This window comes from Dreissena polymorpha, chromosome 9, assembly GCF_020536995.1.
Source record: "Dreissena polymorpha isolate Duluth1 chromosome 9, UMN_Dpol_1.0, whole genome shotgun sequence".
In the NCBI taxonomy this organism is placed as follows: Eukaryota; Metazoa; Mollusca; class Bivalvia; order Myida; family Dreissenidae; genus Dreissena; species Dreissena polymorpha.
Genome location: NC_068363.1, coordinates 84,990,465 through 85,011,632, shown reverse-complemented (window position 1 = coordinate 85,011,632; position 21,168 = coordinate 84,990,465). Strand labels below are relative to the sequence as shown.

At 34.4% G+C, this 21,168-nt stretch overlaps 2 protein-coding genes across 2 annotated transcripts; both read left to right on the top strand.

The window, feature by feature from the left end:
- Nucleotides 1-54: 54 nt before the first annotated feature.
- Nucleotides 55-5,877, top strand: LOC127844178 (uncharacterized). Its single transcript, XM_052374234.1, has 3 exons — nucleotides 55-425; nucleotides 2,358-2,513; nucleotides 5,576-5,877. The coding sequence occupies exons 1-3, from the start codon at nucleotides 383-385 to the stop codon at nucleotides 5,755-5,757; spliced, it is 381 nt and encodes a 126-aa protein (XP_052230194.1). The 5' UTR covers nucleotides 55-382; the 3' UTR covers nucleotides 5,758-5,877.
- A 5,249-nt stretch (nucleotides 5,878-11,126) lies between these two features.
- Nucleotides 11,127-16,964, top strand: LOC127844175 (mediator of RNA polymerase II transcription subunit 10-like). The gene is made up of 3 exons (XM_052374229.1): nucleotides 11,127-11,262; nucleotides 13,078-13,180; nucleotides 15,247-16,964. Exons 1-3 carry the CDS (start codon nucleotides 11,186-11,188, stop codon nucleotides 15,340-15,342), a joined length of 276 nt encoding a protein of 91 aa, XP_052230189.1. The 5' UTR covers nucleotides 11,127-11,185; the 3' UTR covers nucleotides 15,343-16,964.
- Nucleotides 16,965-21,168: the final 4,204 nt, after the last annotated feature.

The window sequence follows — 21,168 nt, the reverse complement described above, 5'->3', positions numbered from 1 at the left end:
AAAATGGCGTTGTTTAAGTGCGAAAATGTTTAAAATTCTTTGTTTGGTTTTGTTGTGTGTCATCACGAGACGTTGTGTATTTCCGTTTTGATATACGATATCATTCCTAGATCGATGGTAAAGACTGCGTTTATTACCTCGTTATAGGATTGTAAATTGCGTAGTCGTGCATTACCTTATGAAATTCCACAGTTGGATTTTGAAATAATTTTTTTTTGACAAGGTCGGTAAACAACGTGTTTACCGGCGTACAGGGTAAATACCCGGTAGTGGCGATAAACACAATTGTCGATGCGCACCAATCCCTTTTGACATAGAGTTCTTTCAGTAATTGCGAGGACACTTAGGAAGAAGAACGTGTAATACTTACTCGCTAATAAAAATGAAGGTGTTTTCGGCGTTTGTGTTCGTTGTGTGCTGTACAGGTATTTATTATTTATTTTGCAGACATCACTAAACGAACGTCCGGATAATGAAATAGTAGTGCTATTTAATTTTGTTTAAACATTCTTCAATTGTTTTATAAGGAATGCAACTGGTTAGCGGGTTATCTTGCTGTAACAATTAGATAACCAGTTATATTTTATTTTAAAACTTAGATACTTTTTTATTTAAACGATGCGTATTTCATGGAATAAATCTGGCGATTTTCAGCACAACCTACATGCCACATCGATCGCGGGAAAAACTAAAGTAATAAAGGAAAAACCAGTGCCTCCGTTGTTAGAAACAGTGGTTAACATTTTTATCAATGCTATACATATATTTTGTTTTCTCTATGTGAATGGCGACAGTGGGTATTTGTAATTGTGTATTTGCACGTAATTGAGTACGATGCATTATTATGATGTTTATCGCTTTCACACCATGCATGCCTATAAGCAGTTTGTGCAAAGGTCGCAAAGTGGTGAAAAGTGGATTAAAAGTCTACAACTTAGACCACTTAGACCACTCGGACATCCGTTCTCATACAATTGTATTTTATAATTTACATAAGCAATCCTCGTAGTATCACAAAATATAACGACAACATCAGAACTCTCCAAATTATTCAATCGTTTCGCGTTTCAACGCTTTATAATTTTCAGGTTTTTAAATCGTCAAAAGATACATATAATGGCTATTTTAGAGTATGGTAAATGTTGAGTATTACTTTTTCCTCACAAATATCATAACTCGAACGAAAATTTGCGAATCTGAAACACTTTTTTTAATTTTTCAATTTACCAAAACGTGAATTTGATAAGGCCCATTTAATATACTAGTAGTATGTATTATGTGTCTGCGAAGTTTTTTGTCTGTGGAAAGTCGGTAGGAGCTGTTTATGTTTACGTGGAAATGATTTCAGTACGAAGTACGCATACTGTTTAAATGAATAACAAAAGCGGACCGCCTTCTTTAGAATTATCGTCTTTTATCCTTGAATTGTTTTTGTTCTTATTATACGAAAAAAAGATTTTTTACGGACGACCGCAGAAATGGAGAAAATGACAGATGATTATCAAATCCCATTTTTAACGATTGAATGTTTTAAGTTGAATTGTCTTTGTGAATAACATGCAATACTCGTCTCAATGACGTACACGGTGAACTATTTTTAAAGGTTAATATAATCAAAGTTATTTAAAAAATCTTGTATATTCGATTTTTTTTGGAAAGAAACTTCGCTTTATGAAAAATGTTCAGAAATTAAAAATAAATAGTTATAAATCTTAAAGGAATGGGATACTGAACAAAATGGTGATGAAGATTTAACGAGAAATAATGATATAAAACATTCTACCATGATCACATTCGAATCATGTGTACCGGTATACAAATCCAGTCATTTGTTTTTCCAATTGTGAATATCGATTTTGAAGTTGGGATAGGTACCTTACTTTTACACACTTGTTCATGTAAAACTTCTTTTTAATGTATCAGGTGTCAAAACTATACGTTTTGATTAGATTTTAGCAACAATGATACCGATAATAATAAGAAGAACAATACCTTTTAAGAGTTATTAATAAGAAGAAAATGAAAGGGACCTTTATGATAAAAGTCTTACGTTCATTCTTATTATTGCTTTTGTAATTAATAACGTTTTTCAAACGCTATTTGAGTAAAACAGATATTTTCAAACAATACGACGTAGAGAATACTAATTTAGTGTTGAATACAGGTGAGTTTATTTTATGAGGCTTACATTTGTGGGTCGACATTTCAATTTTGCGTGGTATTTTATTTATCCAATAATTTTGTGAGCTGTGCTTCAACCATCAAGAAAGTAAAGATTGGATTTGCACGCATCAAAGGAGGACTTGAAAGTAAACAAAATGACATAAATTGTCTAACTACTAGTATTCTGAATTCAGGATTTTGCGGAGCGATCCGATGCTACTCCTGTGATAGCAATATCAACTACAACTGTGCCGACAAGTTCAGTGCCAGTGGAATCACAGTCTATAATAGCTGCGTCCAATGCTCGAAAGGCAAAGGGGAGACTAGTAATGCTTACAGCACTGTTCAGTGTAAGTATCAACATCATTGCAATCGCATGCTGTTTTATTTCTAAGCCCCCGAAGATGGGCATATATTGATCGCACTATCCGTCTGTCTGTCCGTCACACTTTTGCGTTTAGGTTTCGAAAAATGCTCATAAGTATGTCGCTTCAGATGTAACCTTCATATTTGGTATGCATGTGTATATGGACAAGGTTTCCATACGCACAAAAATTGTGACCCCTTTAACTTGAACTTGGGGTCCGGATTAAGGTTCCGAAATCTGCGTTTAGGTTTCGAAAAAGCGTTTTTCGGGGACATATGTCTTCCGATGGAGACGGCTCTTGTTCCTTCATGTCTGATCGTGACAAGAGAAATGGTGTTTACTTTACACATAGAGGCCTACCTGTTATATTACATCTACTGACGTATATAGATATTCAGTTAAGTGATTCGGACGCGTCAATATAAATTTTAATGATGTACAGAATCTCCTGAATAGATCTGGATTAACATATTATCCAGCTTCCAGTTTAATTATTATGATGAATGTTCAATCCACTCTCCTAAAATGAAACTTACTAATTGCATAGGCGCTCGATGGCAATGTTTTATTTATTATTTTTTTGTTTTAGTTACCAGTTGTTTATTAAAATGCATACATACTAAATCAATACAAATCTTTCGAAAAACGTCTTCTTAAAAAAAGATAATCCGACTATGTACATAGATATTGTCAATAATTTTGTCGGAAGATTTTTATTGATTTAGAATGTGTATGCATTATGATAAACAACTGGTAACTAAAACAAACAAGAATATCAGTGAAACTGATGGATGCTCCCCGATGATGCGCTTTGTCAATCTATGTGTTAATAACAAAAAATCTATTATCAGCCTCGGTGACCTTGACCCCAGTGACCTCAAACCTCTTCAAAAGGTAGAGGTTCATGCAAGGTACCAACATGCCAAATATGTAAGAGATCGGTAAAATAGTGAAGGCGCTATGAGAAACGGTAGCAAAAGTGTGACGGAAGGAAGTCGATTATTAGCCTCGGTGACCTCGACCTTGACCCCAGTGACCTCAAACCTCATCAAAAGGTAGAGGTCCATGCAAGGTACCTACATGCCACATATGAAAGCGATTGGTAAAGTATTGAAGGCGCTATGAGAAACGGTAGCAAAAGTGTGACAGAAATAAATCTATTATTAGCCTCGGTGACCTCGACCTTGACCCCAGTAAACTCAAACCTCATCAAAAGGTAGAGGTCCATGCAAGGAACCTACATGCCAAATATGAAAGCGATTGGTAAAGTATTGAAGGCGCTATGAGAAACGGTAGCAAAAGTTTGACGGAAGGAAGTGTATTACTAGCCTCGGTGACATTGACCTTGACCCCAGTGACCTCAAACGGTAGAGGTCCGTGCAAGGTACCTACATGCCAAATATGAAAGTGATTGGTAACGTATTGAAGGCGCTGTGAGAAACGGTAGCAAAGGTGTGACGGAAGGAAGTGTATTATTAGCCTCGGTGACCCTGACCTTAACCCCAGTGACCTCAAACCTCATCAAAAGGTAGAGGTTCATGCAAGGTACGTACATGCCAAATATGTAAGAGATCGGTAAAATAGTGAAGGCGCTATGAGAAACGGTAGCAAAAGTGTGACGGAAGGAAGTCGATTATTAGCCTCGTTGACCTCGACCTTGACCCCAGTGACCTCAAACCTCATCAAAAGGTAGAGGTCCATGCAAGGTACCTACATGCCAAATATGAAATCGATTGGTAAAGTATTGAAGGCGCTGTGAGAAACGGTAGCAAAAGTGTGACAGAAGGAAATCTATTATTAGCCTCGGTGACCTTGACCCCAGTGACCTCAAACCTCATCAAAAGGTAGAGGTCTATGCAAGGAATCTACATGCCAAATATGAAAGCGATTGGTAAAGTATTGAAGGCGCTATGAGAAACAGTAGCAAAAGTGTGACGGAAGGAAGTGTATTACTAGCCTCGGTGACATTGACCTTGACCCCAGTGACCTCAAACGGTAGAGGTCCGTGCAAGGTACCTACATGCGAAATATGAAAGTGATTGGTAAAGTATTGAAGGCGCTGTGAGAAACGGTACTAAAGGTGTGACGAAAGGAAGTGTATTATAAGCCACGGTGACCTTGACCTTGACCCCAGTGACCTCAAACCTCATCAAAAGGTAGAGGTCCATGCAAGGTACCAACATGCCAAATATGAAAGCGATTGATAAAATATTGAAGGCGCTATGAGAAACGGGCTTTAACGGTAGCAAAAGTGTTACAGAATGAAGTGTATTATTAGCCTCGGTGAATTTGGCCTTGACCCCAATGACCTCAAACCTCATCAAAAGGTAGAGGTCCATGCAGGGTACCTACATGCCAAATATGAAAGCGATTGGTAAAGTATTGACGGCGCTATGCGAAACGCTAGCAAAAGTGTGACGGAAGGAAGGAAGTAAGGAATAACGGAATTACAAACTGGCAACTATATGCTCCACCGAAAATATTTTCGGGGAGCATAAAAATAAGAAATAAAACATTGCCATCGAGCGCCTATGACTAATCATAGGCGCTCGATGTCAATGTTTATATTTATTATTATTATTATTATGTTTTTAGTTACCGGTTGTTTATTATAATGCAAACACATACTAAATCAATAAAAATCTTCCGACAAAACGTCTGCTTAAAAAATAGTTCGACTATGTACATAGAAATTCATTTTATACATAAATGGTGACGTCACTACGTTATTGTCAGTAAGACCGGTGTGACACAATGCATAGAAATTGACAATTTCTATGTACATAGTCGAACTTTTTTTAAGCAGACGTTTTGTCGGAAGATTTTTATTGATTTAGTATGTGTTTGCATTATAATAAACTACGGGTCACTAAAAACATAATAATAATAATACAAAAAAATACAAAATATAAACATTGACATCGAGCGCCTATGTGACTAATGGCACATGCACATCTTTGTATTAGGTACCTTAAGGTCATGCGAAACATTCTTAGGTTGTGATTGTAGCTCTAAAGCGGTTTTGATGTTTAACTATTTTTTTAGATGTCATAAGGGGATGCGAATCAAGCAACTATAGTGACATTGGATGCATCAATACCAAAGTAAATTTGGTGGATGTAAACATCTGTTACTGCAACACTGACCTCTGTAACAGCGGACCTAGAGTCGCTACAAGATTCGCCATAGGCGTGGTACCACTAATAATTTTCCTTCGATGCTTGTAGAGGCTTATACGGTGAAGTGATGTTTTGCAACATATATTTCATATATTAAGTTGAAATATATCATATTTACATGTAAAGTGTTTCTGTTTGTATGGCGTATACATTATATGTTTAATACAATTGTGTTTGTTTGGTTTGGTCTTTCAAAATATACTTTGCATTTCAAATTACCCAATCAGATATATGTTCAATACTTTGTTTGTTATGTTTGTTGCATATTTTACCAAATGACGCTTACAAAAAACAAAAACTCATTTGCGTGTTTGAAAACTCACCGTTAAGACGTTGATCTAGGGTTATTAATAATCGAACGTCAATATAAAAATTATGTGTAAGAAACAATTTATTTTCATCTTAATTAACATTGTTAAATGCTTAGTTGTTGTTTGTATTTTTAAAACATTATCTTCTTTGTCTCAATATGGCCCTCGTTTGGCGAGAACTTTTTGATTTTGGCGAAATACGTGGCGACAATTTTGTAAAGCCCTGTACAAATATACAAAGATTTTGGTATGCAAACTTTGTCATTATCATGACAATTTAAATATATTAATTTTAAGCATTTGTTAATTGTAAGGTTACTGTTTACCAAGTAAATTTTCATAAGAAATTGTGTAAGGTGTGTGGTTGAGCCGCTAGAACAGGCGCAAAAAATATGAAAGTTTGAGGTCATTTTCCGACCACTTTCCCAAGTTGAATATTTTATTTTTGTATTCGAATTAGGTGGTTCCAATATCACATTCCCTGGTTATGCTTTGATTTACAATTGCATGTTAGTACTGCTGCTTTGTATTTGTATAACTGTAAGAATGAAACTATCATGCGAAAGATCATACAACAATTTACAGTATGAAATAATTTTATTTTCGTTTCCTAATTTAAATTTGCCGATTACATTATAAACTTTTTAGTCCAACTTGCTTACTGTCGACAATACGTGTGCAATGCTTTTGAACTAAAAATTAAACAATCAGAAATCAAATGAAGACTTGTCCTTCAAAAAAGTTAGAGAGGTGAATGGTTTTTAAAACAATGATAAAAGATACCCCAAACTATCAGGAATCAAATTAATGAATATGATAGACCATCATAAGGCCATTATCAGTAATGAAAAGCTTGATCTACATGTCTTCTTCGGAAAGTGTTTATTTGAGCCGCGTTCTGAGAAAATTGGGCTTAATGCATGTGCGGAAAGGGTCGTCCCTGATTAGCCTGTGTGCACTGCACAGGCTAATCTGGGACGACACTTTCCGCTTTTATGACATTTTTCGTTCAAATGAAGTCTCTTCTTAGAAAAAATCCAATTAAGCAGGAAAGTGTCGTCCCTGATTAGCCTGTGCGAACTGCACAGGCTAATCTGGGACGACACTACGCACATGCATTAAACCCAATTTTCTCAAACGCGTCTCATTTATTTATGTCAAAAAATTGAGTGCATTCTGAACATTACAAAAACAACAACGCAATGTCCAAATATGTATGTATTTAATTCACACACTTTAATGTATTTAATGTACAATATACTTTCAGTGCATTGATTTATTTTGAAGTTTTCATTTTGATATGTTCCTCTATATTTAAAATAGAGTTACATACTTTTCATCTTTTCGGAAAGCAGAGTTCATAAATACGTCTGCGGCTAGCCGTATACAGTATTCTGAATGTTGACATTAACAACAAAAAATGATTTTTATTTTATTTAATTTTACAGAAATCCCAAAATGTGCAGGAAATCTATGAAACTGAGAGATTTGAAGAAAATTAGACAAACAAATTGTCCTCCAGATTATTCACATGCTTTGTATTACAAATGGCCTAGTGACTTAGATAGACGCGGCTTTTATGTGTTCCTTAAGTCTGTGTTCGAGTTTTGATATTTCTAGATATGTAAACTTTTTTTACTATTTAAGCGTAACTTGCCCTCGTCAATGTCGATATTATTCACTAGTTATATAATTTTCCGCCGAAATACATGGAATAAACATGATTTTTGAAAATAATGTTTATTTTAGTGTTAAAATCGCTTTGTATTTTGATTGATTTTGTGGATGTTATGATACGTTGATGTACAAAATTGGTAGCAGTTTGAAGGAAAAACATCCTTTATAGCATATATGTATACCTTTTCAATGTGGAACTCTTCCTTTAGTCAAATTTGAGTTCAATGCTAGGGGTCCCACATTTTTCAAAATGAAGCCTCTACATGAACCTTAAGTTTATATTTTCTGATTTATTTGAGAAATATTTAGCTTGCATTAAAAGATACGTGATAAAAATTTTAAGTTATTTAAATAAGTTTAGAGAACATCTTTTATACAGTTTAAAAACCAATACTGACCCTAAATTACTCGTACATTGGTTGCAGGCTTATTTAAGGTAGTAAGGCTTGATTGGTCATTGTTGGCTCGGGTACTACTTTAATGTACCCCGGGTACAACAAATATACTTACACGTACCTGGCAAATTTAGACTGTACCTAAGTTTTATTTCCGCCCCAAGTCTGATATCGTAAAACACGCTATGGTATACCAAACAAAATTCTCTTTAAACAAAACCTGTCTCAATATGCTTTTTTGAGTAGGAGTTCCAATAATATAGAGACAAATTTTCAGAATATTAACATAAATATGAACATAATTCATTTGAAAAAAAATTAGCCGACAACGACAAGTTTAGCGTTAGAAATCCCGGGTACGTTTCAGTATATTTTCTGTACCTGGGGTACATTTTAGTATTCTGAAGAGTACCAGGGGTACCTGTATAAGCATTACCCAAGCTGACAATCACTAAATGAGCCTTAGTAGGCCAATAGTATAATCGCCAAATCGGCCCAGGCCTAAAGCCTTGGTTAATTTGGTCCTTGGCTAATTCGGCCCAAAATTGACGGGGCTTATTTTTCCCAATAATTAGCTATACTTATTCTTTAAACTTAATTAAAAGCTTTTTTTGTTTAACTGACTTTAAAAAATGTATGTAAATGTGTTAGCTTAGAATTTATTAAAGTGTTAGGTTTAACCATTATGATGTTCTGTGAACTAGTATTGAGTGGGTCATATTTTTTTTACATTAAGAATGAGACTCTCTTGATGACCTTACATGCAAATTCGACATGGTTTAACTGGGAGTTAATAAATCTTTGAAGCTAACTTGTTTTTAACCAGGTTTTGTGAAGGAAAAAACTGGTTATTAGATTGGCGAATGTCGGACTGGCGGGGTGGCGGGCAGAACAAGCTTGTCCGGGCCATAACTTTGTTGTTCATTGTGAGATTTTAAAATCATTTGGCACATTTGTTCACCATCATTAGACGGTGTGTCGCGCGAAAGAATTATGTCGATATCTCCAAGGTCAAGGTCACAATTTAAGTTCAAGGGTCAAAAATGGCTATAAATGAGCTTGTTCGGGCCATAACTTTGTCGTTCATTGTCAGATTTTTAAATCATTTGGCACATTTGTTCACCATCATTAGACGGTGTGTTGCGCGAAAGAATTACGTCGATATCTCCAAGGTCAAGGTCACACATTGAGTTCAAAGGTCAAAAATGGCCATAAATGAGCTTGTTAGGGCCATATCTATGTCATTCATTGTGAGATTTTAAAATCATTTGGCACATTTGTTCACCATCATGGGACAGTGTGTGGCACGAAAGAATTACGTCAATAATTCCAAGTCGATATCTCCAAGGTCAAGGTCACACATTGAGTTCAAAGGTCAAAAATGGCCATAAATGAGCTTGTTCGGGCCATATCTATGCCATTCATTGTGAGATTTTAAAATCATTTGGCACATTTGTTCACCATCATGGGACGGTGTGTGGCACAAAAGAATAACGTCAATAATTCCAAGGTAAAGGTCACCACGACTAAAAATATATTTATTTTGATACAAATGGGGTTAATTATAAACAATTATCAGATAAAGGGAGACAACTAAAATTTAACTGATTAAATCAGTTCAGTTTTAGTTGTCTCCCTTTATCTGACTTTTTTTTCACATTGAAAACTTGGTTTTGTGACAATTTTGTCCCTTGTTTGTTGCATGGTTTTAATTATTTTAAAAGTTCCCATGCTTTTTATCTTTATCAATCAATAATTGGTAATCAGGGGATAGATTGTACAAGTAGCTTTGTTTGTTAAATATTGTTTTTAATTATATAGAGGATATTTGTTGGATTCGGTGGATTATCGATTTTAATTCACGAGTGATCATAGAAAATAATATTTTCACGAGTGGCGCAGCCATGAGTGAAAATATATATTTTATATGATCACGAGTGAATTAAAATCGATAATCCACCTAACCCAACAAATTTTATTTTTATTTAATGCTTTTTTTCACAGTTTATATACATTGTTAAAGAGTTTAACTAAAGAATTTCGCTGGGAAAATGACGTCATTTAGTCAAAAAATTACGTCATTTAACATAAACAGTGAAAATTATCGATAATTTTCACTGATAATTTTCATTGTTTGAAACAGTGAAATTATCAGTTTTAATTCACTGATATTTCTCTATAAACCACCGGAAAGCATAAAATAAAATTGATTAATGGATTTAGATTATATACTATTATCGTCTTACAATCTGAAACCAATGTATATGATCGTGATGGTTTGTTATTTAATAGATTGGGGTTTTACTTTTGTTTGTTGAATATTGCTGTAAATTATAACTGATTAAAAGTGTAAATGATGAGTATATGATTGATATGTTTCAGCTTTTTAGTTGTGGGGCAATATTGTGTTTATTGGTACATTGTATTATTGATCATTTTGTTATTCTAATGCCTACTAGTTATTTTATCCTGCTGTGACATTGGAAGTTTTTTTTGTAAATCGTAAATAAATTAGTAGAAGAACAGTGGCGTTGTGAGTGCTTGCAAACATGTTTCAGGCATTTGTGTGGCAGACTATTTAAGAGCAAAGAAATATCCCTAACATTCACTTGCAAGGACTGAGACAACCGCCATATCTCATAGTTATAAAGAGTATCAACCAAGATATATTCACCTTTATATTCAAATTTAAACATAAAATGAGTATTTACATGTATATTATTACAATGTTTTATGAAAATGAATGTTTTATTCTTGCTATTAAGGATATGACAGAATAATTATAAATGATATATTGGATAAAAAAAATTACTTTCAAGATCTGGGAAATTAAGTGTAAAAGATAATTTTATTTGTAATAGAATATTACAGAACAGTTACGCTCTGTTCCATTATGGACAGCTTTTGTTATTTTAAAGACATGTACAATTTACATGGACAGATATAACCCATTATTATGGCATGGTTCCACGTGGTTATTTTATGAAATGATAGGTCAGCGCATCAGTAAGAGGCAGGGTCTTTTTTTAGTGAAAAGGGATTCTTAAATTTCACTAATTACCTTATATTTTGTGTTGTTATTCTTGACAAACAATGGTTCAAGGAATGCAGGAAATTGACAAATTAAAGACTCACATGCAAGACATCCATGTTCCATTGGACGTGTTTGAGTAAGTATATATGTTGTTTGCTCATTCCCTCCATTAATTACAAAGTACATTGGGTAAGTGTGCAGTACATTAAAGGGACCTTTTCACAGATTTTGGCATGTGTTGAAGATTGTCATTAAATGCTTAAAGCCACACTTGAAATGAAATACATGTTAATCAATACATGTAGATGCAATTTGTAAGTGTGCAAAATTGCCGTTAAATTTATAGCATAGTTAGCAAGTAATTTATTATTTTTCAAACGGTACTGTTTTTAAAACCGATTGTAGGATTTCTAAACGTAAACGTCCGTTTCGACAAACACGATTATTTTTAAGTTTTAAAGCGCAAAAAAAGACGGATTTCTACCTTGTAACCACCTGATATATTCTAATTGGCATAGATAAAATATGTTTCTTATTTATACTTAAATTTACTATGCCAAATAAGTTGTGTGGCTACTGACCCCTAGAGTAAAAGTCTATTGCTGACCTCTTGGCCATCATTGCTCATACAAGCAGTGATGTATTTTATTGGAAAAATCCTAACCTCGTAGTATAACGAAATATGACGACAACAACAGAACTCTCCAAATTATTATTCAATCGTTTTGCGTTGCAAAGCTTGATAATTTTCAGGTTTTTAAATCTGCAAAAGATGCATATAATGGATATTTTAGAGCATGGTAAATGTTCAGTATTACTGTTTCCACACAAATATCATATCTACAGCGAAAATTTGCGAATCTGAAACATTTTTTTTTAATTTCGTCAATTTACCAAAACGTGAAAAGGCCCCTTTAACAAGAAAATTCAATCGTGGTATTTTCGATCTGGTGAACTAGACAACTGTCCAGTTTATGTCGAATCAAACCGTTGTTAATTTTCTATCCTCAAACAGAAGGCAGGGTTTAACTTAAGCCGACGCCAGCTTGCCCATGCCAAGTTGAAATTTTACTGGGCAATAATTTTCCAAATTTAGGAAGCCCCTTTGAGTACAACTCAATTATCCAATTGATATATCTATGTTCTTGGGCAATATTAAAGGCAATTACGTAAAATATTTAGGACAACTACATGTATGATGAAGCTTTTTTCACTGGGGGTATGGAAATGTTCAAAGTAACTGGCCCCCTGGGCAAGTGAAAGTCAAATCCTTAAGTAAACCCCTGAGAAGGTTTGTCATAGAAGATAAAAATAACTTTCCATACTGATATTCAATATTTTATTTTAAATTGTATAAAAAAAATTAAACAATTTGACTAGAATAACTTTTATGCTTATTTAATTAAAGCGGGTATATACGATTTTTTATATGTTTTAAATTGTAATATATTGATAAAATATGTTACGATAACACAAAATAGGCAAGAAAAATTATACATTAAAGCCGAATTTCATAAAATGCAGCAAAGACAAATTAGCGCCCCGAGCCGAGTGTGACGTACATATTTTCCTACAATAACCGAAGCATTCGTCTTTGTATTAGGATCGGAGTTAGTGTTCGTGTGTCGTATGAATAGATATCGTTGCAGGAATTCAAATAAACCGTGAAACTAAGTTTAGATTCACATCGTACATGTATGGTATACATGCTGGCGAATTCGGCTGTACAGCCGTTTTCAATTTCAGAATTAAATATCTGGCTTATTTCGCATTTTTCGACATATGTTCTTCTTAATTTTTATTTTTATTTATATTGAAATAGATATATAATAAGTTTTTACACATTTTATATAAATTCATAAATATTTGACAAAATCGTATATACCCGCTTTAATAGTTATATGCATGTTGTATTTATTTCTTGTATATAATACCTTCCTTTTAATTTCAGGTATATAGATCAAGGCAAAAACCCAAATTTGTACACTAAACATTGTTTGGAGAAAGCTCTGGGCAAAAATGAACAGATAAAAGGGAAAATAGATGCTTTTAAGGTATTTGTTGTTATGCATTTTATTTAATTCTGTGACTTGGTAATGAAGACATAACGATGTGTTTCAAGAAACTTACAACTTACTGGTAAAATCCATACTAATAAGTTGTAAGTTCTAATATTTTGTTAGCAATTTAATATTGTTTATAAGACTTATTAGATGATTTAAAAAATACAAGTATAAATTTGATTTAAAGAATATTGTGGTCACTTTTTTCAACATCAATCTTTAAAAGGGATCAATATATAATTACAGAAACTTTTTGTAAAAAATATCTTGAGAGCCATAACAAATTAAACTCATGAATAACAGCTTCTATGTATTTATAAATCAAAACCAATAAATGGTTATCAAATTGGTTGCAAATGTAGCATTCACTATTTTAAGAAACTATACTTGTATTTTCTTCCTTGCAGCCATTTCATATGAAATACTAGAAATATTACCCATTTTTAGCACGACTATTATATATGAAATATATATAGTGGAGCTATCCTACTCATCCCGGCGTCGGCGTTTCCGTGCCGTTTCCGTGCAAATGTTAAAGTTTCTGTACTACCCCAACTATTTTCATTGTCCCTTGACATATTGCTTTCATATTTTGCATACTTGTTTACCATCATGACCCCAACCTATAAACAAGAACAGACAACTCTATCAAGCATTTTGTCATAATTATGGCCCCTTTTCCACTTAGAATATGCAGCAAATGTTAAAGTTTGCGTACTACCCCAAATATTTTCGATGTCCCTTGACATATTGCTTTCATATTTTGCATACTTGTTTACCATCATGACCCCAACCTATAAACCAGAGTATACAACTGTATCAAGCATTTTGACGAATTATTGCCCCTTTTTTACTTAGAATATGCATATTATTGATAAATCTATGTTAAAGTTTGCGTACAACCTCAAATATTTTCTATGTACTTTGACATATTGCTTTCATATTTTGCATACTTCTTAACCAACATGATCCCAGCTATAAACAAGAGCAGACAACTGTACCAAGCATTTTGACAGAATTATGGCCCCTTTTATACTTAGATAATTTAACATTTTGCTTAAATTGCCATAACTTCTTTATTTAAGATCACATTTGATTTTATACTTTGACAAAACAACACTTACCTGACATACCACAATGCACTCCACCCAAACCATCCCCAATGCCCCACCCCAGAATCCCCCCCCCCCAAAAAAAAATATTTTTTTCCCCTTTATTTTTGAAAGATCATCTATTAAAAGACCACACACCCACATTATACCCTCCCTCTCCATGATGGCTTACGTTATACTGTCAAGCACTCGAATAGTCGAGCGGGCTGTCCTCTGACAGCTCTTGTTAGCTCACCTGAGCACAACGTGCTCATGGTGAGCTTTTGTGATCGCCTTTTGTCCGGCGTCCGTTGCGCGGCGTCAACATTTGCCTTGTTTACTCTCTAGAGGGCACATTTAATTTTCCAATATTCATGAAATTTAGTCAGAAGATTGGTCTCAATGATATCTTGGATGAGTTCGAAAATGGAAACGTTTGCTTGAAAAACATGGCTGCCAAGGGGCGGGGCATTTTTCCTAATATGGCTATAGTAAAATCTTGTTAACACTCTAGAGGCCACATTTATTGTCTTATCTTCATGAAACTTGGTCAGAAGATTCATCCCAATAATATCTTGGATGAGTTCGAAAATGATGCTGGTTGGTTGAAAAACATGGCCGCCAGTGGGCGGGGCATTTTTCCTTATATGGCTATAGTAAAACCTTGTTAACACTCTAGAAGCCACATTAATTGTCCAATCTTTATGAAATTTAGTCAGAAGATTTGTCTTATTGATATTTTGGATGAATTCGAAAATGGTTACGTTTGATTGAAAAACATGGCTGCCAAGGGGCTGGGCATTTTTCCCTATATGGCTATATATGGCTATAGTAATATCTTGTTAACACTCTAGTTTTTAAAGCAAAAGCTCAGATCAGCTAAATTGTGTGTTTTAAAGTTACGATGTTGTGTGTTTGAACATTATGAATCCAGTGAGCGATGTTTTCATTGATGTGTTTTTACAGAGGTTTAAAGCCATGCTGATACTGGAACTGACCGATGTGTTCCCAAAGGAGATGGCAAACTACAGAGCTTTGAGAGGCGATGACAGACCAACGTGAGGGACTGCACATGTGTGTGAATCTATGACTATGTACTCTGTGGACATGTATCAGCGGATAGTTCCTCACAGACAGGCTGTTTGTTTAGGGTGGAATTGTGTTGGCTATGCTGGTGTAATTTTTGTAGTGTGGAGAAACATGTGCTGCATGTATGCATATTGCCTACACGAGAACTTAAACATGTGAATTTATTTCTTTATGTCCCCCCCCCCTCCCCCTCATAGAATGTGGCATACAATTAAGTAGTCACACTGTCCAGATGTCCTTATGTACGTTGGTATATTCCGGTCTTAGCCATAATTTTGCCATACATTGATTGATTTTTATGATAACGTGGCCCAAATGAAAAGTATTCTCATACAATGTCTCATGTGTAAACCAATCTCCCTACCTCAAAAGTCAAGGGCACACTTTGAGGTATAAAGTCAATTTTGGAAATAAAAAAGCTTGACAATTTCTGTCTCAGCCATAACTTTGGCATATATTGATGGATTGAAAATAACCTGGCACAATTGTAAACCATCATAAGAGGACATGTCTTGTGTAACACCTATCTCCGTAGCTCAAAGGTCAAGGTCACACTTAGAGGTCAAAAGTCAAATTTGGCCATTAAACAGCTTGTGTGGATTTTTACTTAGTCATTCATCTTGCAATTTAATATAATTTACCACAAATGAACACAATCGGGACACTTTTTGTCGTTGGTTTTATTTGATTATTGATAATGATTAGAGTGTGCTTCTTTGAAACATGCAGTTTCATTTTGGAAAATATATTGTGTGTACCATAAATTAGTGTTGAAAGTATCAGTACAGTGTAACTACAGCAATGAAATATTCATATTAATAATATTCAGTTAACTTGAGATAACAAGGGAATATTTTCACGTGGTTTAAAGCAGCAACAAATCCCTTTATTGAATACTTATAGATTATCTACCACCAATTGAAGATTTTGATGGATATTGAAAATGAGAGTGCTGACCCAGTGCTTGACACTTTCAGGGGTCAAAATGCTGAAATCAATATTTTGTGTGTGTTTATATATGATGAATACACAGAATATGTTGTTTTGTGTTAATGTAATACTATATGCAACCATAGCAAATTTAGGATATACAATATATAACAGTTCTAGGCAAATTTTCATAAAAATGATGCAAGGCAGAATATTTGAAGGAGTCAAGAGTGAGAAAGGAGCAAAATGCTTGCCTCAAATAGCAGAATTTGAAGGGGTCAAGAGTGAGAAAGGAGCAAAATGCTTGCCTCAAATAGCAGGATTTGAAGGAGTCAAAAGTGAGAAAGTAGCAAATGCTTGCCTCAAATAGCAGGATTTTGCTTCAATTGAAACTCTGCAATTTAATGAGAATTCAACATTCAAACCCGAGGACCCATATTTTCTGTATGATAGCTTTTCTAGCTTTTTCTGTTTCTATATCACTTGAGTTGCTGGACTCTTTTTAAATATCAAAACAAACCCTCAGCAAGCTTTGCAAATTATCATACATCTGCGATAAACATTGTTTACTTTACATTACCTAACCTAGTTTGTAATTAGTTTTGTTTATTGTACAAATGATATTACTTGTTCCAGGTATGGTCATAAACTTAATTGTGTTAAAAGTAGTTTTTTGTTTCTCTTGCCATGTTTATAAGTTGAGACATTCAGTGCATGCATTTAGCTGTTCATCACGTCTGAACAGTCCTCCTCCATGCATTTAGCTGTTCATCACATCTGAACAGGAGTCCTCCCACATTTAGCTGTTCATCACGTCTGAACAGGAGTCCTCCATGCATTTAGCTGTTCATCACATCTGAACAGGTGTCCTCCTACATTTAGCTGTTCATCACATCTGAACAGGAGTCCTCCATGCATTTAGCTGTTCATCACATCTGATCCATGAGTCCTCCATGCATTTAGCTGTTCATCACATCTGAACAAGAGTCCTCCTACATTTTGCTTATGACTTTTGTCTAACTTTTATGAGTAATTATCTACAGGTGCAACAATACATTAAATAAATGATTCCATAGGTCCTTATAGCGTGGTAGATATGGGGAGTGCCTAGCAACAGTGGTTCAATCCTTACTGGAAGAGGGTTCTAAAGATCCCCTCAAAGACACCAAGCACTGTTTCTACCCAAGGAAAGAGACTCGAGAACATCTAAATAAGCATAAGGCTTTCGATGAAATAAAGCTGAAGGGTTTTGACAATTGCATTTTTATCCCCTGCCAAAGGAACGGGATGAAGAATAATTGGCGTCCATCTGTCTGTCACAAACTGTTCCTGGCTATATCTCAGAAACTACATAAGACATCAACATGAAAATTGATTTCAACGAGGAGAAGTGCCATGCACAAGAACCATAACCCTACACTTAATTCAATAATTTTTTTATTTTTATAGTTTTTATGTCCCCCACCACTATACATGTGAAATGGGGGACATATTGTTTTTGCCTTGTCTGTTGGTTTGTTTGTTTGCCCCAACTTTAACATTTGCCACAACATTTGCAATATTGAAGATAGCAACTTGATATTTGGCATGCATGTGTATCTCATGGAGCTGCACATTTTGAGTGGTGAAAGGTCAAGGTCATCCTTCAAGGTCAAAGGTCAAATATATGTGTCAAAATCGCTCTTTTAATGTCACTTTTGCAAGTTTGAAGCTAGCAACTTGATATTCGACATGCATGTGTATCTTATGGAGCTGCACATTTTGAGTGCTGAAAGGTCGAGGTCATCCTTCAAGGTTAAAGGTCATATATATGGATATAAATGAGCAGGAGTGTGATTGAAGCAAAGTCAGAGGGGAGGAAAATTCTGTCGACTGATTTTGACTACGCGAATGGCGCGCATAAGGCAATGACAAACCCTCAAACAGACATTAAAAGGACGGACCGACAGACCGACCGACCGACATGATCAAAGCAATATACCCCCTCTCCTTCGAAGGGGGGCATAATAAACAACTTCTTGAACTTAATAACAATATTTTTTTATAAAAACCTGTTAAACATCAGATTGAACATACTGATGATGCAAAGTAAACTGTATTTATTGTGATCAATAGCAGCAGTTTTTCAATGTATTGAATTACAGTAGATGGACTAAATATAAACAAACACACTTGAGTGTTCTTCTTGTGTTAATGATGTATTAAACGGAGTTAAATTAATATATTTAAATAATTTGTTTAGCTTTCAATATCTTGCATTTCACATCTTCAGTTCAATGCGATTTCAGTTAACTGAACAGCGTGACTAAGATTAGATTCACATCGTACATCGAATAATTAATTGAGCACATGTAAATCAACAAAACTGTACATTAATTCACACGAGCCGCACTGTTCGGACATGAATTAAAGGCACCGATCATAACGCAACTTCTCATCATTATCTGGAATATAATTAATTGAAGGTGCGAAAATCTATTTCCAAACTGTTTTGTGCTGATTAAAGAAGCGTACCGGCCGTTCGTTCACAAGTTGTTAATGATGACTTCAGACATTAAAATTAAGTTTCAATATGAACAGACTTTGACTAAATAAATATGTACATCTTTTCAATCCATTAAAATCGGCCCTTATAGTTAACTTGCATGTATATATAGAGAACTTGAGTGCTTTTCGGTGATTCTCTGCTGTCGCGGGAGTGCTTTTCGGTCGGTATATTGCCGATATTTAACCAATTTTGGGCATTAATACCTCATAATAAACACAAGGTAGTATAAAAATGCATGCAATATACCATTTATAACTAATTTAAACCGTTTACACATAATAGGAACGCAAATATTATATATATATAGCGAGAAATTGAATGCTTTTCGGTCTTCACATGAAGTGCTTTTCGGTCGGTATATTGCCGATATTTATCCAATTTCGGGCATTAATACCTCGTTATAAACACAAGGTAGTATAAATATGCATGAAATATAACCATTTATAACTAATTCAATCCGTTTACACCCAATAGAAACGCAAATATTCACATATATAGCGAGAAATTGAGTGCTTTTCGGTCTTCACATGAAGTGCTTTTCGGTCGGTATATTGCCGATATTTATCCAATTTCGGGCATTAATACCTCGTTATAAACACAAGGTAGTATAAATATGCATGCAATATACCATTTATAACTAATTTAAACCGTTTACACATAATAGGAACGCAAATATTATATATATAGCGAGAAATTGAATGCTTTTCGGTCTTCACATGAAGTGCTTTTCGGTCGGTATATTGCCGATATTTATCCAATTTCGGGCATTAATACCTCGTTATAAACCCAAGGTAGTATAAATATGCATTAAATATAACCATTTATAACTAATTCAATCCGTTTACACCCAATAGAAACGCAACTATTCATATATATAGCGAGAAATTGAGTGCTTTTCGGTCTTCACATGAAGTGCTTTTCGGTCGGTATATTGCCGATATTTATCCAATTTTGGGGCTTAATACCTCATAATAAACCCAAGGTAGTATAAATATGCATGAAATATAACCATTTATAACTAATTCAATCCGTTTACACCCAATAGAAACGCAAATATTCACATATATAGCGAGAAATTGAGTGCTTTTCGGTCTTCACATGAAGTGCTTTTCGATCGGTATATTGCCGATATTTATCCAATTTCGGGCATTAATACCTCGTTATAAACACAAGGTAGTATAAATATGCATGCAATATACCATTTATAACTAATTTAAACCGTTTACACATAATAGGAACGCAAATATTATATATATATATAGCGAGAAATTGAGTGCTTTTCGGTCTTCACATGAAGTGCTTTTCGGTCGGTATATTGCCGATATTTATCCAATTTCGGGCATTAATACCTCGTTATAAACCCAAGGTAGTATAAATGTGCATGAAATATAACCATTTATAACTAATTCAATCCGTTTACACCCAATAGAAACGCAAATATTCATATATATAGCGAGAACTTGAGTGCTTTTCGGTCTTCACGTGAAGTGCTTTTCGGTCGGTATATTGCCGATATTTATCCAATTTCGGGCATTAATACCTCGTTATAAACCCAAGGTAGTATAAATGTGCATGAAATATAACCATTTATAACTAATTCACTCCGTTTACACCCAATAGAAACGCAAATATTCATATATATAGCGAGAAATTGAGTGCTTTTCGGTCTTCACATGAAGTGCTTTTCGGTCGGTATATTGCTGATATTTATCCAATTTCGGGCATTAATACCTCGTTATAAACCCAAGGTAGTATAAATGTGCATGAAATATAACCATTTATAACTAATTCAATCCGTTTACACCCAATAGAAACGCAAATATTCATATATATAGCGAGAAATTGAGTGCTTTTCGGTTTCCACATGAAGTGCTTTTCGGTCGGTAATTGCCGATATTTTCCATTTTGGGCACAATGTAGTATAAACATACAATCATATAACCATTTATTACTAATTAAACTCGTTAACATACACTAAAAACGATATATTGCATATATATAGAGAGAAATTGAGTGCTTTTCGGTGCTTTTCGGTTATTGTATGGACCGCAGCGTGACAAACATAATAAAGCAGAATATGCATATGAATCTGATAAAACACAGATCGACTAACATATAAATCAAATCATGTTAGTCTATTTCCATGTTTGAACGATACTCTTCTAAATTGTTTTACTTCACGAGTAGACTGAACTCAAATTTGCAAACACTGGTTTCCGTGACACAAATTCACTGTGCACATTTCTAAATAAAATATGTGTTGCTTGTATCTAAAACGTAGTCTTTTTCGTTGACAAACACATTTCATTATTCCTATTAAA